Source organism: Polypterus senegalus, chromosome 10, assembly GCF_016835505.1.
Source record: "Polypterus senegalus isolate Bchr_013 chromosome 10, ASM1683550v1, whole genome shotgun sequence".
In the NCBI taxonomy this organism is placed as follows: Eukaryota; Metazoa; Chordata; class Cladistia; order Polypteriformes; family Polypteridae; genus Polypterus; species Polypterus senegalus.
This window is the reverse complement of record NC_053163.1, coordinates 111,776,316-111,800,299: the sequence shown is the minus strand read 5'-3', so window position 1 is coordinate 111,800,299 and position 23,984 is coordinate 111,776,316. Positions and strand designations below refer to the sequence as shown.

Genomic DNA, 23,984 nt, shown 5'->3' with positions numbered 1-23,984 from the left:
CACAGTTGACAGTTCATGTCAGAGCACAAACCAAGCATGAAGTCAAACGAATTGTCTGTAGACCTCCAATACAGGATTGTCTCGACGCACAAATCTGGGGAAGGTTACAGAAAAATTTCTGCTGCTTTTAAAGTCCCAATGAGCACAGTGGCCTCTCCATCATCCGTAAGTGGAAGAAGTTCAAAACAACCAGGAGTCTTCCTAGAGCTGGCCGGCTATCTAAACTTGAGCGATCGGGGGAGAAGGGCCTTAGTCAGGGAGGTGACCAAGAACCCGATGGTCACTCTGTCAGAGCTCCAGCGGTCCTCTGTGGAGAGAGGAGAACCTTCCAGAAGGACAACCATCTCTGCAGCAATCCACCAATCAGGCCTGTATGGTAAAGTGGCCAGAGGGAAGCCACTCCTTAGTAAAAGGCACATGGCAGCCCACCTGGAGTTTGCCAAAAGACACCTGAAGGACTCTCAGACCATGAGAAACAAAATTCTCTGGTCTGATGAAACAAAGATTGAACTCTTTGGTGTGAATGCCAGGCATCACGTTTGGAGGAAACCAGGCACCGCTCATCACCAGGCCAATACCATCCCTACAGTGAAGCATTGTGATTTCAGCATGGTGGTGTTTTTCAGCGGCAGGAACTGGAAGACTAGTCAGGATAAAGGGAAAGATTACTGCAGCAATGAACAGAGACATCCTGAGTGAAATCCTGCTCCAGAGCGCTCTTGACCTCAGACTGGGGCAACAGTTTATCTTTCAGCAAGACAACGACCCTAAGCGCACAGCCAAGATATCAAAGGAGTGGCTTCAGGACAACTCTGTGAATGTCCTTGAGTGGCCGAACCAGAGCCCAGACTTAAATCCGATTGAACATCTCTGGAGAGATCTTAAAATGGCTGTGCATCGACGCTTCCCATCCAACCTGATGGAGCTTGAGAGGTGCTGCAAAGAGGAATGGGTGAAACTGGCCAAGGATAGGTGTGCCAAGCTTGTGGCATCATATTCAAAAAGACTTGAGGCTGTAATTGCTGCCAAAGGTACATTGACAAAGTATTGAGCAAATTTTAATATTTTAATAAATTTGCAAAAACCTCAAGTAAACTTCTTTCACGTTGTCATTATGGGGTGTTGTGTGTAGAATTCTGAGGAAAAAAATGAATTTAATCCCTTTTGGAATAAGGCTGTAACATAACAAAATGTGAAAAAAGTGATGCGCTGTGAATACTTTCCGGATGCATTGTACATGGTTCAAAATTAAAAACAAATCTGGTTATATTTTCTCAAATAAAACTTGCTTTTTTGGTTAGCTATGTGGCTGTTCAAGCTTTATATGCCTTCTTATAGATCAAAGTATTATTGAATTCAATCAAGCTTTTCCTGCAGACCTTTGGACATTTTAGCTATTTCCCAACAACCTGCTGATCAGACTATCCTGAAAGAAAAGAAAAAAATATCAACAAACAGTTTTCACATAAAAACACAGATCAGTTTTAAGCAATGCTGAATTTTCTTGAATCCCCTTATTAAAAAGCAACAATGAAAGAATCTCTAATTCTTCCCATCTGTAAAGACATTTACTACAAATTTCCTAATACAACAGATTCAGATCACTTTGTTTGCTGTAGTTATAAAATGGAGATGTGATATAAAATTGTTAAAGGATGGATGATTTAAAGACAAAATAAAATCATTCATGTAAAATAAAATAACGAATTCTGTAATGTTTGAAAATAAACTAGCTAAATCATAACAAGATGCATTTAGTATACTGATAAATACATTTTAAATTGCAAAGTGAAATGCTTCCCTAATGATATTAACAAAAACATTAAGACAGCTTCTGTGTGTTTCTGAATTTAATAAACTCACAATAAAAATAGCCTGTAGTGCTTACCTTGACAGGTAGCAGTTACAGTACAAATCGGTGCAGCAAAGACTCTATTGTAAATGCACCTTTCTTGGGGTGGTTGCATTTGATTATGTTCCATGTATCATATAAAAACATCCATACTTGCACAGTCTTTGAACATATTCAATATTTCTTCCAGTTAGTTAACATCCAAAAGCATCTCCCCCAATTAGATCAAGTAAAAGTCAACAGCTTCAGGGGTGTCTGCATATAGTAACTTTTTTAATCATGAACATTTACACCATACAAGTAGCCCTCCTGGTTTTTCATTAGTACAATTCAATAGCCAGCATTCCTGACCAAGAAGAAAATACGTAACACTTTGGAGTTTAGAAACAAGCATTAGTATTGACTCAAACTTACAGCTGAGGAGAACTCTGGAGCTGAATAAGTGTTCACTGTTTGGTCCCTTAAAAAATAATGAATCTCATTCAGCGGTACACTTATGTTTGACAAATGCCTGCCACACTGCATCAGAATCAGTAGATATCTTTGGGATATCTCTTAACATTTCTCCAACAATGCAAACAGGATCCTTTAAAAACAGAATAGTCAAAATGAGACCTGTTGTTGTTTTCGTAAGTACATCACATACTGTAAAGTACAAAATTAAGACAAACACAAAATTATATATCTGTAGTACTGCAAACTATATTTGGCTTTGTAATTGTACAAATATTAATATGTTACATCTACTGCAGATTTATTAATAAGAAAAAAAAAATGTGACATTATGGGTCACTGCTAAAACTCATTAGATCTGTAAAGCTGATGCTGACATATTAAAGAAACAAGTTGCTATTTTAATTTTTGGAATTATAAAATGAATGGGTATCAGTTCTTGCCCCAAGATTACTTACTTTTGTGTAGATAAACTCCTCCAGTCTATGCTGCAGCAATTTTGATTCCAGCTGGGTTGTTTTTATCCTTATGAAATTTTTTTCTGCTAGTTCACCTTGCCGTCCCTGACATGCAGCACACTGTTGTGGCTCATGCATCTCCACTTTTGTTGCCTTTTCACAAAGAAAAATAACAACTAAACAAGTGTTGTATTCAATGCAGTCTTACAAAATATTTAAAAGCATAGCAATTTTATAAAATAGGGAGGAAGAACAAGCAAGTCAAGAAGAAGTATACTTTGACAAATAAGGATGGACACAAACCTGCAAGCACAGCTCCTGTTTAGGTATATACAGTATGATACATATCTGTCAAAGTGTGCTCAAACTATTCTGTAGACTGCTGCAATTATGCTTGTGACTACCAATCTCAGAAACAAACATAAAATGATGTGCTTTGGATGGTTGTTGTGGAGGCAGAAAAGGTAGTTAAGAGTGTATGTCTGCACAATAAATGTTCTTAAATTATTTAAAAGTGTTCTGATACATATTCACAAATGCTCACTTTACACTGTGATCAACAGGTGGCATTCTTGCGCCATTCCAGAACCTAGAATAAACTCAAATAAAGCCAAAAGTATAAATAAGAGAGTAAATTGTGAAAAAAATGTATACCAATACGAAAGTGAACATAGTAACAAAGGAATAAACAGATAACGTCCCCTCTGGACAGAACCAAGAAATAAATAGCCCCTATTAGGCAGTTTGCCTATCACATTTACATACCAAATGTACTCAAAAACACTTTTACCCTCTGTACATCTTTCCTCTCTTGTCACTCCAAGTGGACTAGTGGGAAAGGGATGGCTTTATACTCCCAGCTTAAAAACACTTGGGGCTTTACCCCAGAAACTACTTCTAGGGTCTTGTACACACCTGGTGCCACACACATTTTTTGTCCACTGGCAGTCCTAGATGCTTCTGCAACCCCGGGCTTCAACTAATACTTAAAGGCCAGACAACCTCCTTGCCACCTGCATACAGCACAAAGAAGTGCAGGCCATGTTTAACATATTGGCACCTCCAGCTGCAACCTAGTGTGTTGTGGGATTCCTTTTCCATACCATTTTCTCCAGAATTTATGTCTGCTGTTTTAAAGCCTTCAGACAGTAATGATCCAATTATACCAACACATTTAGACAAGTAGTTGTTCTAAGTGTACTTCCTGTTTGCACCATTTACATCCCAACTCCTGCTCTAAACCAAATAACATCTTGGTCTCATTCAAAGTATAATCACATCTATGTTGCATTTACTGTATTGTACTTTTCCAAAAATGTTTATTTTACAGTTTACTTAAAGGTAGTTTTTAAAAAGTAAAAATAAATACAGTAATGTAGAGAAGAAAAATAAAAATAACCTTACATGCACAGGTACGTAAAGTATACCTATAAACAATCTGGGACTACAGAATCATCACAAGCAATATGGAGGGAGACTGAAAAGTGAAACACACCTTCTTAAGTGCCTCAAGGATGGATTTCATCTGTAGCCTTCTGACTATCTGTTCTGGGACAACACACTTCAAGTTTGAGTCTACTGCTTTTAAATTGGAATCATCAGCTTCTGTCTGCCTGGTTTGTCCAGAAGTGGACGTTTTCTGATGCTGCTGGCGCATTACACTAATCTTCTTTCTGCAATATGATTTCAGGGCTTCTTTCTCTTCAGGGACCATAGTTATAGTATCTACATAAAATTAATTTATGCAAAATGCATTAAACTGCCAGCATTAGCCTTGAATAGCTGTGCACAGGAAAATAAATGGGATTAATTATAAAATATTGCAAAGAGAATTATTGGTCTCAAAGAAAACCTAGCAGCTGAGACTCCTAAAAATAGAAACTTAAACTGTGATCATTCAGTCAAGGAAATTAAACATACTCTGTTACAATGAACAAAAAATAAATACTGCTCAATTTTTGTTCCTTTGAAAAAAGGTATCAGTAATCAAGCATTAGAACTAGGTGCTCTCTGAAATTGGCAAATAAAGATTAATAGCACACACACTCTACTGGGGTCAGATCTAAAAAATAAACATGCACATGCACAAAACAAGGTTCAGAATTTGAGTATGCAGTTTTCCACACAAACATCAGGATTTACAAAAGAAAACTTGATGGGAGAACTTGCATATATTTATGGCAACTCTAAACCATCATTTTGCAACATTTCTGAGAAACTGGGAAATGACAACACCCTGGATTAAATAAGGAAATGCAGCCAAACTAGCTAAACAACGACTTGCACCCATAATAAATCATATCATCATCTCTTATTAGAATGTCCATTGACATGATAAATATACCTCAAAAATGACAAATACGATATACAGACTTTATTTTAGTTTCCTGTTAAGAGGGCCATGGCTGCGTATTTGTCCTAAAGCATTTTTTCACCTTTTGTCAGTTTATACTGGCTACCTGTTGTAATTTCTTGGAACTGGTAGACAGGTCTGGAATATCTCTGCCAAGCATCACTCCATCCATCATACTAGCTTTGCTTCAAGCCATTAGCTGACTGCCGAGGTGCTACTTTCATTTTTTGTATTGTGTGGGTGTACATACATAAAACATATTTTTGCCAAAATAAAAAGCAAAATTGCAGCAGTGTCTGGTTTTCCTAGCACAATTGGAGCAATTTACCATACTCCTACTGCAATATGGGCATCTAGTAAGAATAAAGCTGCTTTTTTTAACTGTAAACAGTGACATTCCATTAATTTAGAAGTCATCTGTGATACCAAGATTAGACTGACAAACATTGTAGCAGTGACCTGGGTCAACCCATAATTACTTTATTTTTAGGCAAAGTAGCTTTGGCATGTGTACATAGTGGCCAACTTGTTGGTACGGTAACTGGCTGAAACCTCTGTTTTTCACATAGCTTTTACTATTTATTGTAACAGCAATCACGCCATTGCATCTACCAGGTACAGGCGGCTACTTGCTCAGATGCTGGTGCTTTACACCTTTCTCCAACCACCAGAACGCAGATGAGAGGCACTATAATGCATGCAAGATCCTGCATGCTCAATTGTGGAGTGCAACCAAATACTCTTCAATGCAGGTTATAGGACTTTGATGCATTAGGAGAGAGGCTGCTCTCCCTGCCAATGAAGTTCTGCAGTTACATGACTACATATGTATGCGGGTGATTTACACAGTCCATATGAAGACGATTGTGACTTATAGAGGTAAATTGCCTAGAAATGTACATATGCCAAGTTTTATAAATCAGATTTATTTTTAGCGTACACAGTTTTTTGTTTTTTTGGCATACACATATTTTCACTCTCAAATCCACGCAGTTTTATAAATGCGACCCCGGGTGAGGTGACATCAACACAATGCAAATACATATTATTTTTATTTTATTTACAAAGAAGTGGCAGCAAGAGATTAAAATACCACGTTCTGTTGTGGAATCACACACGATTTGTCCCAGTCTGGACATCTACAATGTAGTAACTGCTGTCAGCCAGCCTCCAGTCCTCTGATGTCTAATCAGCTCATTGTGTAAAAGGAGATGCTTCCGAGAACCTCTGTAATCTAGATGTCACAGGCACATATCTGGCTGCCAGCAGTTCTGAATTGGGATGGGTCAGGGTGATCATTCCATGACAAAGCTCTGTGCAGTTAGCAGTATTTACACTATGGATGAGAGGAGTATAGCAGCAGTGCTGCACAAAGAGCTCAGATACCTTCACCAAGAAGCACAGGAGTTTTTCCCTTTAGCTCATAGAATGAAAGGACCTGCTTTTAAGATTCTTTGTAATCCAGATGTTGTGGGGTGATCCTGTGGCAGTTGCCATAGTATAAACATATGGATTGGGATGGGTCATAGAATGATTCCATATATATTAGTTTAAAGCCATGCTTTTGAAGATCACAAGTATCAGATCTGACAGACAAAGTATGCAGACAATACCAAAATTAAAGTTTATTTGTAAAGGGCAAAGTACTTTTAGTATGACAAACATTTTGTACAGGACCAAAATATGTATGTACTCCTCTTGATTCATTTCTGAAGGTTACTGTAATGTAGAGGACACTAAAGTTTTATTCTTTCTCTGGCCATACTATTACTAGAGAAATGATAAATAAGGAAACATAAGTATTACCGGTGTTTAAAAAACTCTTATTAACACTGAAACTAAAATTAAAAACAATCTTTTGCATGAAATGCTCTTCCAACAAACAATATTTTACCAGTATGTTAAATACTTTGTATCTAATGGACAATACAATTGCCCACAATGATGCTTATGTCCCAGTTGCAACAACAGCCATGTCCCGTTCTTGTCAAAATATTTTATCTCACTTGTTGGGAAAGTTAAAGCTGCCCATACCTGTTTTTAGAAAAGAATGCAGCAGTTTTTTGTGGTCCATACATGAATGTGAGGCTTTTTCCTTCAGAATATTAATCCACTTCTCGGCAAGGACATCCTCACCCAAGATCTCTGCCTCATCGTAAGATTCAAACTCTTCATCTGAAACAGACATTTGAAATAAACAGAAATTTCAGTCAGTCACTGAAAAGACACTTCTTACCTTAGTGTCTTTATAGAACACTTTCAGGCATGACAAACATGGCATAAAGTGAATACATATAAGGGGTGAAGAAAGATAGTAAACCTAAGAATACTCACTTTTAATCACTGGGTTATTTTCTGTTGTTTAATGTATATATCTTAGCATTCTGCCCAGGGTTAAATTCTGAGTGGACAGGGCTTTAAAAATACCAAACATGAGTTGATATGTCTTGATGCCAAGAGTGTGTTTGTGTTGTATTTTTTATTTTTTGCTCTAGCTTGTAACAAAGTAGTTTAATGTTTTAATTAGTCATATAGGTTAAAGATGAGATTATGTGCCTGCATATTTTCCCCAAAGTATACAAACGTGTACAATTAATTTTACATAGATCAAGATATCTGAAATTCTTGGTGTAAATAGGCTACAGAACGTGGCTATGCAAAATACTGCATGGGACTTCATTCAGCTTTCAGGGAACACTAATGCCAGTCAACATACCCATGTTACCTATCTAAATGAAGGAAATGCAAAAAAATGTGTGATCTCTCTGTTTGAATGAAAATGCTTTGCACCTCTCAGAATGCAGTGATTAGTGGAGTCCAGAAGAGAAAACCAGGTTACTGTTGAGGATGCAAGTCAAAATCAAATTTCACATTATACACATCATTAGAGTAGAAAGTAATAATGAATGTAAAAATATTATTAATTCTATGCTAGACTCTCTTAAAATAATAATGAACATCCTTAAGGCTATAGTAAATAACATACGTTCAGACAAGTCATACAAAACATTAAGTTCCCAATCAAACACACAACCACACTCATACAGGGCCAATTTAGAGCTCCCAGTGAATTGAACCTACACATCTTTAGGGATATGGAAGGAAAACCCACACTAACATGTGAGATTCCACATTGCAAATTCCACATGAACAATAATTGTGCATATGCTGTGAACTCAAGATACTTGACATATGAAGCAGCAGTATTAACTACTGCACTTATCCTGAAGTTTAGGCAGGTTTGAGAAGATGATGTCAAGAACACTTAAAAGAAATATTACCTATACCACCTCACCTCTCCCTAGCAAGGGCAAGGGTTTAAACAATTCAGCAAGAAATAAAAAAATGCAGCGATCTGGCACATTTCAACTGCTAGATATATGAATAAAATGAACTGATTAAACTTACACAGTTTTTAAAATACAAGTTACTGTATATTGTTTTCTAATGAGAAGAATAACACTGAGACACTGTTTTGGATAAAGACGGTGAAGTGGAAATCTACTTCTTTAAGATGGATGCAACTGCTGTATTAGGAATCTCAAGTCACAACAACCTCAGTCAAGGCCAGTATATTACTTCAATACACTTTAACTGGCCAGCTGATCCATATGTGAAGTGGGTTACCTTGTTAATATTAAATTAGAAAACATCTTGGTAGATCCAAAGGGAGAAAAATGGCTTTTCAATCAGAATCAGATACTGTACTGCATTGGTTCAAAAATGTTTATGGAAAAACTGAGTCCCAGTACAGGGTGATCATAAATGACTACTTAACCCCAGAGGCACCCAAAATTGGTGACAGAGAAACAGAACAAATGCTTACAGATTGGAATGTGGAAATAAATTATTTTTCATTTAAAGCACGTTGTCTACAAGGAAATTTGGTCTTGACATATTGCTTAACATCTAGTTTTATAAGGTCCAAGTAGGAAATACAGGTATATGTTTAATTGATACCCTACCTGTCCTTTACATGTGGGTCTGTTTAAGAAAAACATTTTAATCAAAAAAAACACAAAAATGAAAGTAAGTAAAGAAAATGAAAGTGATTGTGTACTACTCTGTATATGGCATGTTCAATGAAAGCACACTAAAGGGGAAGTTACAGCATCCGAAGTAAAAATTGTTGTGGAATTACCTTCATATTCCTTCAGTGACACATGAGAATTGAATTCTTCATTACAGTATGAGGACCCAAATGACTCACTCCTGACAGATTCAATCCCAGCCGACTCCAGGGATGCTTGCAGATGTCGCACAGAGCTGCTGTTGCTGCTACTGGAACCTGCCTCTGATTCACAAGAGTCATTTACAGACTGTCCACACAAATGTGATTTTTCATTTGGCTCGGTTTCACTTGACATGATAAAGAATGAATTTCACTGAGCTGTGAAAGGTAAACACATTCAGTTTAATGTACAGTGGCAAAAAACAAATTAATCAAAGACATTCACAAGAAATAAAATGAACAGCTCATATTAAAGAGCTGCCAAGCACAGTATACAAGACGATGAATTTCTCATAAACCATGGTTAAGAAACACTAAATACAGAAGAAATGTCCCATTTCCTAGTACAAAGAAGTCAGGAAATCATATTGTGAGTAGGAATACTCTCAAGCATCTCAACAGCTAGAAATGGCTTATAGTAGATCAACAAAAGTAAACTTCATGGATTCAAGTCCTGTTGCTAGGGCATATAAACATTTTAAAGAAGATTCAGTCAATTGCATGAGGTTTTATAATCGCAACAGAAACTACCCAAATTGTGCTGGTGTCTACTAGTGCTGTATCTGCAATGTGTGTATTCACTGCTAAATCTGTACTGTTGAGTTGTTCAAATCTGATATTGTATTGTAGGTTTGGCAATACATTTAAGCACATCTATCTATCCATTGTGATGTGGCATGCTGTTAATGATGCTATAATAAAACACTGATTGATTTACACTGCAAAGAATGTACTGTAATTACTATCAGACGATAAAAGCAGAACACTGAATTCTGTAGCAGTCTACAATGAAGGTTTTTAGGGAGCTAAGGAGGAAAATAACACAGTATGATTGAAAAATAAGCAGTAAAATAGTAAAATAAAAACAGTAAACCTTTTTTTTTTAAGAAACTTAGCCTCTGTCGCTCAGCTGTAAGAAATGTGTTTAGCACATCTCCCAGGGGTTAGCCTTTGACATGCAGCCTCTCACTTCAATAACCCCAACAAACTGAGCCAGAAAAATCAAGACCATTAGATTCACAAAACCAGTAATGCATTAATCTATACTGAAAGCCATGTTGAACTTCAAACTGAAAGCCTCAAGTCCTGGGTTTTATAAAGGCTAGGTTACTGTCCATGGTAGCATATGCAGTACATATGGACTCCTAAAATTAAGATGTAACCAAAACAGACAGGATCCAGTTGAAAGGCATCTGCTTATTTTAGGAGTGCGGGTTATAAGCAGAAAAAATAAAGTGGTTAAATCTGTTCAGCCACAGCAAACAGACTAAGAGGATTCATAATTTAAAGCACACTGATGTAAAATGCAAATAAATAAGGTATATCAAACAGATTAATTTCATTTACATTTTAGAAAACATTGAGTTTAAATAAAATACTCTTTAATTTAGCAGGTGCCATTGGTCTAGATCGGGGTGGGCAATGTTGGTGCATTGGCTGCAGGTTTTCATTCCAACCCAATTGCTTAATCAGAAACCAATCCTTGCCAATATCAGGCCTTATTTCATTTTATGGCGTATTAGTCTGCAATGTAAGGTTCTTATATTGTAGATTTTTCCTTTCCATGGATGTCATCCAAATGAGTTGAAGCATAAAACATATAATTTTCAGTCTGTCACATTTTTTATTAAATCAAACAGTGCATGATGAATGCACACAGATGTAAATGGAAACAAGCTAGATGGAGAACTGCTGGCTGCTTTGCCATTTACATCTTATTACTAAATTAGGAGCCATTAAAACAGTGAATGCAGCTGTTTAAGATTGAAATAAACAATTAAGGGTGGGAAACCTTAACAAGCGAAACCACTAAAATGAAGCATGAAAATGTCACTTGAGCACTGAGTGCTTCATCAGCAATAATTGACTTCTCATTAAGAAACTGGGTTGGAGCAAAAAATCTGCAGCCACTGCGGCTCTCCAGGACCGACAGTGCCCACCCCGGTCTACAGGATTTGCAAAAATCTAATTTCAGGGTCTTCAGTAGTCACAGCCTGTTCCATTAGTATCAGGGGCAACGTAAGAACCAACCCTGGGAGGCAGTATAGTCTAAAGATGAAGGTGCTTTACTTTGAACAACAAGACTGACATATCAAACTCTGCCTCAAACACATTGTTTGACTCTGAGCAAGTCATTTAAACAGCCTTTGCTCTAAAATGTTAAAAAATACACATCTTGTAATTTGCTCTGGATGACATCAGCCAAACACACAATAGTATAAACCCTGGACAATGTCCATCGTGTGGCACATTCACATGGGCACCAAAACCCATTTCTACCAATTCAATTAAAAGTCACCAATCAACCTTACTTGCACATCTTTGAGATGTGGGGGAAAAAACTACACAGGCACAGAGAACATGTGCATACTAAACAAACACTTAAAGTCTTTGCATGTGAATTGAAAATGAGAACTAATAAGGTTTAAGGTAGCACTGCACTAAGTGACACCCTATAAAATCAAAATGCACACCATAGTGTTGAATTGCTTAGGTGTGGTAGAAATGTGGAACAGTTCCTTCAGCAACTTTATATTTTGATTTGATGTTTTTTGAACAGGGTGGTGGGGTGGCACAGTGCGGAGGACTGTTATGTCAAGGATCTATAATGCTGAGTATGAATCCTGTGCCCTTTTCTTGTCCATGTGGACTTCACGCATTCTTCCTGTAAGTGCATGGGTGTTCCTCCTACATCTCCAAAAATGTCAAGGTGAGGTTAAGTGGCAACATTATGCTGGTGCCACATGAATGTGGGGGTGTGCGTAAGTGCGCTCTAGTCTGTTTTGCATGCCAGAATTAGATTCATCCATTTTGAGAAACTTATGTTATATTATTTTGTAAAATTAGATGAAAAGTAGTTGAGGATGTATACTGATCTTAATTGGATATTCTTGTTTGTCCTAATGTTCTAAAGGCTAAATGGTGATGCTTGGATCAATGGTGCTGGAAATTCTCAATAATGAACAATAACTCAACTGACTGTTAGAAGAGTGAAAACATGTAAGTCATGGGTCTTTCAGGAACCAAGTCTGGCACCCTTGGTTTAGGTCAATCAGAAAGGTGTGTGAACATTTGATTCATTTGCACCTTCTCTCATTCATGTAAGATTTCTGTTTTGATTCCCTTCCTGTTTTTCAAATGATGCTCGGTTTAACTATATCAACTGTAAATGTATAAATGTCACAGTAGAAAGCAACTTTAAGTGTGAGATTCACAGGATGCCACTATTACTCTTTACTTGGTACGTGTTTGATGTATGAAAATAGTCTTATAGACATTTACACATTTTAATGAGGGGAGACAGCAGTAAAACACACTGGGTGATTGAAGTAATTAGTTCCAATTAGACAACAGTGTGAATCAGCAGACAAAACACAATATGATTAACATAGGAGGCACTGAGGTTGGGTAATTGTTTTAAACTAACATTCAGAGATCTTCTACAGGGCTAATGAGACCCTCAAAAGCTTATTTTAAAATATTAGGTATCAAAAAGTATAAGGGTTATTCATATTGGCTTTCTAGTCCAATGGTAGATCTCAGTGCTTTCCAGTAATCTAACGAGGATGGTTTTTACAGAATATAATATCTTGGCTAAAATAAACATGTACTGGAAGTATTTATTAAATCATGGAAACAGAAGAGCACAAATAAGGTGACTGCTGCGTTAGACTGATAATTAAGAAAAAGAAAAAAAAAATTACTTCCATTACAGTGTTGCCTATAAAGGTTACTAGGGCACTGTGAGCATGTTTGCATGAACACTCATTTTTGGATGGGTAATTTATACCAAAACTTAATACAAAGTAAATAAATAATGTATAATTATCTATCTATAAATATCTGTGAGTGGACACTTTGGTACAGTGAATTAGCCACCTACCTTCATGTCACCATTAGTTTGGAGAGTCTACAGGAGTTGTTTTCTGGTTCCCTTGAGGCATACTATAGACATTTGTTACAACAACTGGCGAGTCTGTTTTGCACTCTGCAGCCCAGAATAAAAAATGCACAGTAAACAATTGTACTATATGTTGGCATTGGTATAATGTTGTGGGGTGGTGGTGATGATGATGGAAAGGGGTTAGGCTTGGGTGAGTTTGTCATCTATGTGGGAATGGCATCTCAGTCAGGGTGGGATCCTGCTTAGTGCTCAATGGCACCAGAATGTGTCAGGCCTTCTTAACTAAACCCTATAGTGTGTTTGGCTGAATTACAAAATGAAAATGAATAGCCCTTAATGAATACAAATAAAAACTAAACTGCTAGATAATATATAACTGCTAATATATATATAGAATTTTTTTTTTTACAGCAATACACAGTAGAGCACTGGTTACTGCTGTTACTGCACAACTCCAGTGTTACTTTGGTGTTTTCTTCCTAAACCCCAGAGATGTGCTTACTAAGTCACCTGCCATTTTTAAACATACTCAGTATGAATAAGCAGGCGCTATCACAGAAGCATCGACCATTTTTTTTTTTTTTTCCCCAACCGAAAAAACAAAACTAAGTTACAGTGGCCCTTAAACTATAATGGTCCAAACCACCGATCACTCCCTGGGAAGACAGCTGCCTGGTACCTCACACATAAAATGAGAAATTCTGATAGCGCTTTGTTGTCAATAACGACAAAAAATACTAAATTATTCTTGATCCGAGTACAGCATTCAAATATTAGTGATTAAGCGGTTCTTTTCATACCATGTTCCAGAAACATTCAGCTGACTAGCTAGTGTTGAACTGTCTCAGGATTAGTGATCAGGGGGCCGAATTTTTGCACAAACCTTTTATCCTGACCATGATGAGTATTTCCTTGGACAGTTAATAGCTTTGTGTGACAATAAATTAGACATGTTGGGATGAAACTGAACAGATACTTCTGCACAGTACAGATTAAAACAATGCTTTCCTTTCCATCCACTTTCCAAACTAGCCTACGCAAAATACAGGGTTCATTGAGAACCAAAACTTACCAGTGCAAAAAAGGAACCAACGCTGCATGGGATGCCAGTCCAATACTGTGTACATTTAATCACACAGTGAAAATTTAGAAACACCAATCATTAAGATCCACACATTTCTGGGATTTGAAAGGATTTTTTTTGTTTTGAACTTAATGCGCAACACACACACAAATAAATAAAAAAAATGCGCTGGTATCAATAACTTTCTTAAGTACAATGGTCAGTACCAGTACATCCTAAATCTGGGGTGCTTCATCTCCAGCGCTATGATTTTTTTTTTCTGTCAACAGATTATTATTATTTTTTTAATTTATATTTTATTTTCAAAAACCAGTACATTACAATGACATGCTATTCAATTACATATTAAATGATAATGAACACAAAGAAGAAAAACAGAAAAGAACAAAGCAAAACAAGATTCAACACTCATTAAGAGAAAGAGAAAATGAAGAGAAACATAAAAAAACCAATTTTTTTTTATTAATGTGATAAAAAAAATTAATAAAACAAGAGAGTCAATCGCAGGCCCAGCATGCTTATTCTAAAAGAATAGTAACAAATTCTTAGAAAGAGGGAGACATTAAATACATCAAGCGTGCTTGTTTAGCTAATGGCTAAGCTGTCTTGCAGAGTTTTAAAAAAGTTCTGGACATATCCTCTAAAACAGAATTTGTCATTTTCCCCAATTTCAGATCATATAGAACATTGCTAACATACTGAGTTATAGAAGGTTGGATGGGATTCTTTCAGTTCAGCAAGGTACAGTATGTCTGTGTGCTAAGAGAGTGGTATAGAATATTACAACTGACTTATCCCTATAAACTTTAATATAATACCATGTAGGAGTGCAACAAATGCTGCTGTTAATGGATTGGGAGTGATTGTAACACCAAGGCAATTTGGGAAGCATGTAAAGAGTTTTCCCCAAAATTATGTTAATTTATTGCATTTCCAGAACATGTAACCTAGTGACGCTGGAGCTAGTCATTTTGAAAAATTTTAAATGAGATAAATGTGATTGATAAAAGACCTTTAGTTGAATTATGGAAATTCTTATATACAGTAGATCTAAGGTTGTACTTTATGTATGGATGAGATTCATTCTTTTTCTGAGATGCCAACTGAAGGCATTATCCCACCCCCCTACCCCCACACACACCCGGGTCCCTAGGATCTTTGTACATTTTTTCAAATATTTTTACCTATTGTTGAAATTTTCTCGAGTCGTCATCAGGACTAACCAGTATTGCCTCTGGGATTGATAGGAGTGTGAAAGGTATTAAGGTTTGTAAGTTTCTTTTTTTTTTAAAAAAAAACATTTGCATATAGGAAAAAAATATGCAGCTGGAAAGTTAAATTTCTAAGGTAATTGTTCATAAGATGCAAAAAAGTTGTGTACATAAAACATTTTCCATATACTAAACACTGAGTATGTCTGAGAAGGTGGAAAAAGGTGATTATAATGTACAGGATGAACATATATGTGCTTCTCTACCTTAAAATGTATTCTGCATTGGATCCATATTTTAAGTGATTGGTGGACGACTTGATTGGTGGTAAATTGTCAGTAGTTTGTATTGAATAGAGCACAAAGCAAGGCAAAAAAGGAAAATTTAGTACAGGATTTGTTTTCCAATGGAAGCCATGTCTGTGAAATTCTGTTAATTTCTGGTTAAAAGATAACACTAGTTACAACTGAATTCCTTAAAACTGCGTTCTTAAACTGCTTTGTCTTGTGACCCAATGCTGCCCTTCTTAGACCCAGTTAAAGATAACCATCAAATCATCTAGGGGTGTGAAGACCCTTGGAGAATTGCTGGTAACTGTCAAAGTAGGTTGCATAAGCAGGGGGTTAAGCCACCGAACATCAATGCAGAGTAACTTCAATGGAACAACCTGCCGCAACCCATCAAAAAGAAATTCCCAAACGGTGAGCAACCCTTTACCGTTTTATACAACAGTAAGTCATGACCCTGCAAGACCCAAAGGAAACTATGTCTTAAAATAATTCATATCTGTTTTTACTGTATGTGCATTCACTGTGACAATTCAGATATAACCTGTGTAACATTATTTCAAGTGTACACTCGGTCTTAAAATGGTCTGATCTAATTATCTATCCATCCCCTTCCGCTTATCCAAGATCAGGTCGCGGGAGCAGCAGCTTGAGCACAGATGCCCAGACTTCCCTCTCCCCGGCCACCACTTCTAGCTCTTCCGGGGGAACCCCAAGCCATTCCCAGGCCAGGCGGGTGATATAGTCCCTCCAGCGTGTCCTGGGTCTTCCTGGGGCCTCTTCCCAGTTAGATGTGCCCGGAACACCTCACCAGGGAGGCGTCCAGTAGGCACTCTGATCTGAGATGCCCGAGCCACATCATCTGATTCCTCTCGATGCGGAAGAGCAGCGGCTCTACTCTGAGCTCCTCCCTATCTTTAAGGGAAAACTCAGACACCCTGTGGAGGAAACCCATTTCAGCCACTTGTATTTGTGATCTTGTTCTTTCGGTCACTACCTATAGCTCATGACCATAGGCGAGGGTAGGAACGTAGATCGACTGGTAAATTGAGAGCTTTACCATACGGCTCAGCTCCTTTTTCATCACAACAGACTGACGCAGAGCCCACATCACTGCGGACGCCGCACCGATCCGCCTGTCAATCTCACGCGCCATTCTTCCCTCACTCGTGAACAAGACCCCGAGATACTTGAACTCCTCTACTTGTGGCAGGATTTCGCTCCCAACCCTGAGAGGGCACTCCACCATTTTCCGGCTGAGGACCATGGTCTCGGATTTGGAGCTGCTGATTCTTATCCCAGCCGCTTCACACTCGGCTGCGAACTGATCCAGAGAGAGCTGAAGATAACGGTCTGATGAAGCAAACAGGACATCATCTGCAGAAGGCATTAACCCAATCCTGAGTCCACCAAACCGGACCCCCTCAACACCTTGGCTGCGCTTAGAAATTCTGTCCATAAAAGTTAGGAACAGATTCGGTGACAAAGGGCAGCCCTGGCGGAGTCCAACTCTCACTGGAAACGGGTTTGACTTACTGCCGGCAATGCGGATCAAGCTCTGACACCGGTTGTACAGGGACCGAACAGCCCTTGGGATCCGGTACTCCATACTCCCGTAGCACCCCCACAGGATTCTCCAAGGGACATGGTCGAACACCTTTTCCCAAGTCCACAAAACACATGTAGACTGGTTAGGCAAACTCCAATGCACCCAAAAGGAGCCTGCTAAGGGTGTAGAGCTGGTCCACTGTTGCGCGACCAGGACGAAAAACACACTGACCTCCTGAATCCGAGGTTCGACTATCTGACGGACCCTCCTCTCCAAGACCACTGAATAGACTTTTCCAGGGAGGCTGAGGAGTGTGATCCCTCTGTAGCTGGAACACACCCTCCGGTCCCCCTTCTTAAAGAGGGGGACCACCACCCCGGTTTGCCTATCCAGAGGCACTGTCCTCGATGTCCATGCAGTGTTGCAGAGGCGTGTCAACCAAGACAGTCCTACAACATCCAGAGCCTTGAGGAACTCCGGGCGTATCTCATCCACCCCCAGGGCCCTGCCACCAAGGAGTTTTTTGACCACCTTGTTTACCTCAGTCTAATTGTGTTGTGTGGCAATGCCTGTTTGGAAATGCATCTTGTATTAAGTATACCATTTGAAACACCAACAAACTACTTAGTTGGGAACTATAAATGCAAAAAGGAGGCGAGCAAGGTGCCTCCAAATGACAAGAGACCTTATGGGGATGACCTCAAGTCAAGGAAATGATACTACAAGTAGGGCAAGAAATTGCAAATATTTTTAAGTTTATTCTATTACGGTATGTAATTTGAGAAACACTTTTATAAAGCAATGGATAAACTGAAATTGTTATTTAAAGCCAGAGTGAAGTATGAGAATTAACTACACTTTTATAACACATGTCGAATGACAGTTCATATCAAGCACAATAAATGACGGTGTATTTTCAATGTTTCATTCTAAAAAGAAAACACGTATGATATACAATCACTCACTATATTATCGTGAGGTGAGGAGCTTAAAACGGCAGCACTGGACAAACACAAACACAAAGCGTAAATTAAGAAAACGAATATACAACACAACCTGTATTAAAAGAAACGACGGAAAATTAAGTTTTACACCTACCCTAACGCTGAAGTGTTCTTTTATCTCCAGACATAAGACGTTAAGATAAACTTTTTAATGAGAAGACTTAATCAAAAGGCGGCGGCGTCCTACAGCGAGCTGATCGCCAAGATAAAATCCCGATATAATCAACTATTCTGCCTGTTTAATCTAATTTTATGGTCGATGAAAGCAGGCGCTATCACTGAAGCATCGACCACTTTTTTTTTTTTTTTAAACCGAAAAAACAAAACTATGTTACAGTGGCCCTTAAACTATAATGGTCCAAACCACCGATCACTCCCTGGGAAGACAGCTGCCTGGTACCTCACACATAAAATGAGAAATTCTGATAGCGCTTTGTTGTCAATAACGACAAAAAATACTAAATTATTCTTGATCTGAGTACAGTATTCAAATATTAGTGATTAAGCGGTTAACTCAATTGAATTGTCTTCTTACCTCAGTCAAAACAATTGGCGGAATATACGGGAAACACAGCCAACACGTTTCCACTAGCAACAAGGATGCAACAGCGAAAAGGGCCCGTGCAGTTGCTGTACCCGCAAGCACTAGTTCTGTTTTGGTACATTTTGTGCTGTGCTCCAAAGACGCTCAAATAAGGTGAACTGGTATTGTTAAATTTGCCTTAATGCGTGTTTGTGTGTGAGTATTTTCATCTTGTGATAGGCTAGCTCGCTGTCGAATGATTGTTCCTGCCTTATGCACAGTAATTACTGGGATAGACTCCAGCTTCTCTGCATTCCTGCTCAGGATAACCAGATTAGAAAAATGAATGAATGAATGGATGTTGAATAACATAACAAACATAACGGCATTCTCGAACCTGCTTTATCCACATTATTGTTGCAGAATGTGGTGTATCTTGACAGCAAAGGGCACAAGGCAGGAAACACTTGGCATCAGTCAATCACAAAATCCACTCCCACATACAGTATATGGTGTCCAGTTCACAGTTGCCAGTTATACTGGGCCCCGAATACCCCACAGGGCACACATACACAGACACGCATACAGGGAGAATGTGGAAACTCCACACAGACAATCAATGGGCATAGGACTGAAACCCAGGACACTGGCTTTGTGAAGCAGCAGCACTACCCACTGTGCCACCAGGCCAGCTTCCTATAAATATGATATGGACAAATAAAATAATAACTATATTACAAATTATTAATGTAAATACACACCCTTAAAAATTAATTTTCCTTTTTTAATGTTACCAGAATACTGAAGCAAACTTCCTATAACATCAATGTAACTCAGGCAAAAGTGAATTTTAAGTGTTTAGTGTAGGGTGTGTGTGTGAAGATGGTTCATACTTCTATTTACCTTTTGCCTTCATTTATACAAAGTAAAACAGTTTATACAGAAGGGGTGCTTCACCATGCTGACTCTTTGCTTTTGCCTATTGAGTAATAACTCTAAAATGTTTGAAACCAAGTCATCCAAGTTCTTTTTTCCCTACGTCAGAACAGTTAAACAATAATTCAATATGTAAGCCATAGATCATTGATTAGTGGTGTCAATCCTGACAGAAACAAGTGCAAAGCCAGAATTGACCTTATATAGAATAGTCCACCATAGTGTACGCTAATTTACACTCAGTGAATAAATTATTAGGAATATCTGTACTCCTGCTTATCAATGTAATTATCTACTTGGCCAATCATTGGCAGTAGTGCAATGCATGACATTGTGCAGATGCAGGTCAGGAGATTCAGTTAATGTTCACATCAGACAACAGAATAGGGAAAATTCATCTCAGTGATTTCAACTGTGGCATAATTGTTGATGCCAAATGGACTAGTCTGAGTATTTCTGTAACTTCTGATCTGATATTTTCATGCACAACAGTCTCTAAAGTGTACCTATAATGGTCCAAACCACAAAAAAAAAAAAAAACACAATAGGCAGCAGTTCTGCAAATGGAAACACCTTATTGATGAGATAGGTTAGGAGAGAATGACCAGACTGGTTCTAGCAGGTAAAAAGACTACAGTAACCCAGATAACCTCTCTGTACTACTGTGGTTAGCAAAAAAGCATCTCAGAATGCACAAAACATTGAACCTTGAGACGAATGCACTTGCTACAATAATGGAAGACCACTTTGGGCTCCACTCCTGTCCACCAAGGACAGAAAGCTGAGGCTTTAGTGGGGACAGACTCTGGACAGCTGAAGACTGGAAGAATGTAACCCTAGTCTGATGAATCTCAATTTCTGTTGAGGCACATGGATGATAGGGTAAGAATTTGGTGCCAACAGCATGAAACCATGCACCCAACCTGTCCTGTGTCAACAGTTTATTAAGAAAAAAACTTTGTCCTATTTCAAAAGAAGTCATTCACAGAGACCAGGGGCCTCATGTATAAACGGTGCATACGTACAAAAATGTTATGTACGAATGTTTCCATGCTCAAATCGCGATGTATAAAACCTAAACTTAGCATAAAGCCATACACATTTCCACAGTAGCTCATACCCTGGTGTACGCAAGTTCTGCACTCAGTTTTGCTGACTGGCAGCACCCAACGTTAAAGCAATGCTACTGTTCCTGTGTGGTTTCCCTTTCTTTTTTAGATCCACATCCCTGACGCAGCTTTATCATATACACTGAAACTAACTGCATAGTGTTCATTAGTTTAAGGCATCTGATTGTAATTAACCTGTAACAATATAATGGTTCACGGAATAGCCAAAGTACTCCAAATACCATAACTGCTTTAGCGTTGTTACTCTCACTGCACCTTCTTTTTCTTCTTTCAGCTGCTCCTGTTAGGGTTTGCCACAGCGGATCATCTTTTTCCATATTACTTTCACTGCACCACTCGTTGTATTTATATCACTGTATCTGAGTGTGGAATCACAGGTCAGCAGCTGATTGGAAAGAGAATTATGGGGATACTGCATCTAGCACACGCTGCCTCAGCCATGCTGTCTGTTGAACTGCTCTCACACGGCAAATGCTTCAAAACCTTTCCTGTACGGACCTCGCGGTTCAGAAACAGTTTCATCCCAAGAACTACAAATGCACTCAATCAGTCCATCAAGTGCTCCTTGTAGAACTTTTGTCCCTATAAGTACAGTTACCCCACTGTAAACTTGCCATACAGTTATAATATTGCACAACCTGAGCCACTTTATAAATCGCATATTTACATATGATGACAATATAATTTTTAAGATGAAATGCAGCAAAATATGTTTATTATATTATACAGATAAAACTCTAACTTCATTTAAATAATCCATATTGTTAATAGTGCCACAGTGCTAGAGAAGAACTGACACTCCATTCACGGATTGTTCCTGCCTCGCGCTGTATTCTTGCTGTGGCTGGCGCGACACTGGAAGGATAGATGGATAGAATAATTAAACATATACTACGAATATATTTCAGTGTTCCTTAAAAGTTTTGAAGAATCAGCGTTCTAAGCTTACAGATGGCTTAACGTCTATTACAGAGCTGATTGTGTGGTGATTGGGTATTTGGAGAAAGAAAAGGAAGAACAAGAATTGGGGGTTAGTACCTTTGAAAGAGACAGTACTGCTGCAATAAATTATTTCATCGAAGGTCGTGCACGGCGCAGCAAGCATCTTGTGTGAGGCATGAACAATCACTGTGCCACCATGTTCCCATGTTTAATAACATGCTTTAACTCCTATCATCATGAAAGTGATATCATGTATAAATCTCAGTATTTTAATTATTCAGAGAGCTGTAATATCACAAATGTAATAGATTCTGTGTCCTGTGTTCTGTGTTCTACTTTAATGACAAAATAAACTACATGATTAAAGTGGAATTTTCGAGATTAAACTTGACATTTCATGCTTTTTTCCCACTGTGTGCCTATTTTTTTTCTCTGTACCCTAATAAGCTTTCATATGACACTTAGACGGTGGGCTACGACTCGCCTTTTGACAGCGACTTTGACATCTGACAACTTCTTTTTTATTTTGGCCACTGTGCGACTTTGTGAACTTGAGCTTTCAAGTTTCTCCTACACTCTGTGTCACTCGATTAACTTCCTTTTGTTGTTTATAACACTTTTTAAACTAACAAATAGTACGTTTTTCCTTGCTTCCACTTGGTATTTGCTGAAATTCTTCTATTTTCCCCCATGCTTTTGCCATTGTCTTTTCACAGAAGGCTGAGCTTAAGGGCTATTTATATTGATTTACATTTTCAAAGAGGCGTAATTCTGGGAGGAGTTGGGGCGGGACAGCAGGCGCATGCACGTGCGTTACTTTTCACGCTGACCACGATTTATGGAGCGGAAGAACGTAGAAGTGGGCTTCACACATATTTATGCATTTGGATTTTTTTGTGCTTACGAATATTTCTGCTTTTGTGCTTACGCCATGTTATAGTGTGAATTCTACGCATGAGGCCCCAGATGAGAATGCAGAACAGTTCTTTATTTGTATATAAATATGCAATGCATCTTGGTCCATGGAGTGAGTAATTAATTCAACAATTCATTCTCTTTTATACTTCTCTATTATCATTACCTTATCTAATATATCATGTCATTTAACTCTTAATACACAGAATTCTGTCATCTTAACCGATCAACTACAGCCACCAGTAATCTCATACACATGTCAATTCTTCCATTATTCTAAACATCACTTTATTAATAGGGGTGTGCTATGGGTTTTCCCATTGATCTTATCACTGTTTCATAATAGGGGTGTTTAGGCTTTCCCACTAGTTTGTCCTCACTATATAAGTGGGTGTTCATTACTAATTTACTTCATTTTAACCTTAGTAATTATTTTGTTGGCTCCTCTAAGATGAGGAAAAAGCCTCATGTGCCTAAGCTTAAACAACATTTAGTTAATCCTTTATTTACCTTCGGTCCTTTTCCTTATGTAGTAATAATTCATGGTTACAACATAATTTAAGTACATACTTGTAACTGATTATAAAAGATTATAAATTAATGATTTTAAATAAGTCTAGGTTGGTCGTGGTGGTGTAATGGTGTGGGGAATGTTTTCTTGGCACACATTTGGCCTGTTAATACCAATCAATCAATGCCTGAGAGCCATGGTATATCTGAGTATTGTTGCTGACCATGTGCATCCATCCATCCATTCATGGCCCCAACTTACCCTTCATCTAATGGTTGCTTCCAACATGATAATGTAGTATGTCATAAAGCAAAGTATCATCTCAAACATTAAAATGAGTTCAGTGTTTTTCAGTGACTTTCCCAGTCACTGGATCTGAGTCCAATAAAATACCTTTGGGATTTGGTAGACCGAGAGATTCGCAGCATGGATGTGCAGCTGACAATCATATCAGCATGGATCAGAATCTTAAAGGAATGTTTACATGGAATCCATGCCACGAACAACAGAAACTGTTTTGAGAGCAATAGGAGGCCTTACCCAGTATTTGTATTGCAGTTCTAACAATTTGCTTAGTGGGTGTATGCAGCTATGCATGCTCATGCTGGGCTAAACTTCCATTTCAAAACACTAATAATATA

General features: G+C 38.1%; 1 protein-coding gene across 4 annotated transcripts; it reads right to left on the bottom strand.

Annotated features, from left to right (window-relative positions):
• Positions 1–1,192: 1,192 nt before the first annotated feature.
• Positions 1,193–19,004, bottom strand: LOC120537413 (uncharacterized protein C8orf48 homolog). Of its 4 annotated transcripts, XR_005635318.1 has the most exons (7): positions 18,922–19,004; positions 9,258–9,506; positions 7,151–7,291; positions 4,259–4,488; positions 2,764–2,916; positions 2,267–2,438; positions 1,193–1,426 (listed from the first exon to the last, which is right to left on the bottom strand). XR_005635318.1 is itself a non-coding variant. In XM_039766332.1 (6 exons), exons 2-6 carry the CDS (start codon positions 9,481–9,483, stop codon positions 2,331–2,333), a joined length of 858 nt encoding a protein of 285 aa, XP_039622266.1. In that variant the 5' UTR covers positions 9,484–9,506; positions 18,922–19,004; the 3' UTR covers positions 2,107–2,330. The 4 variants fall into 4 exon arrangements, 3 of the variants coding, with proteins under 3 accessions (XP_039622266.1, XP_039622268.1, XP_039622269.1); XM_039766332.1 differs by lacking the exon at positions 1,193–1,426 and having other exon boundaries at positions 2,107–2,438; XM_039766334.1 differs by lacking the exons at positions 1,193–1,426; positions 18,922–19,004 and adding an exon at positions 18,481–18,829 and having other exon boundaries at positions 2,107–2,438.
• Between the last annotated feature and the right edge of the window lie 4,980 nt (positions 19,005–23,984).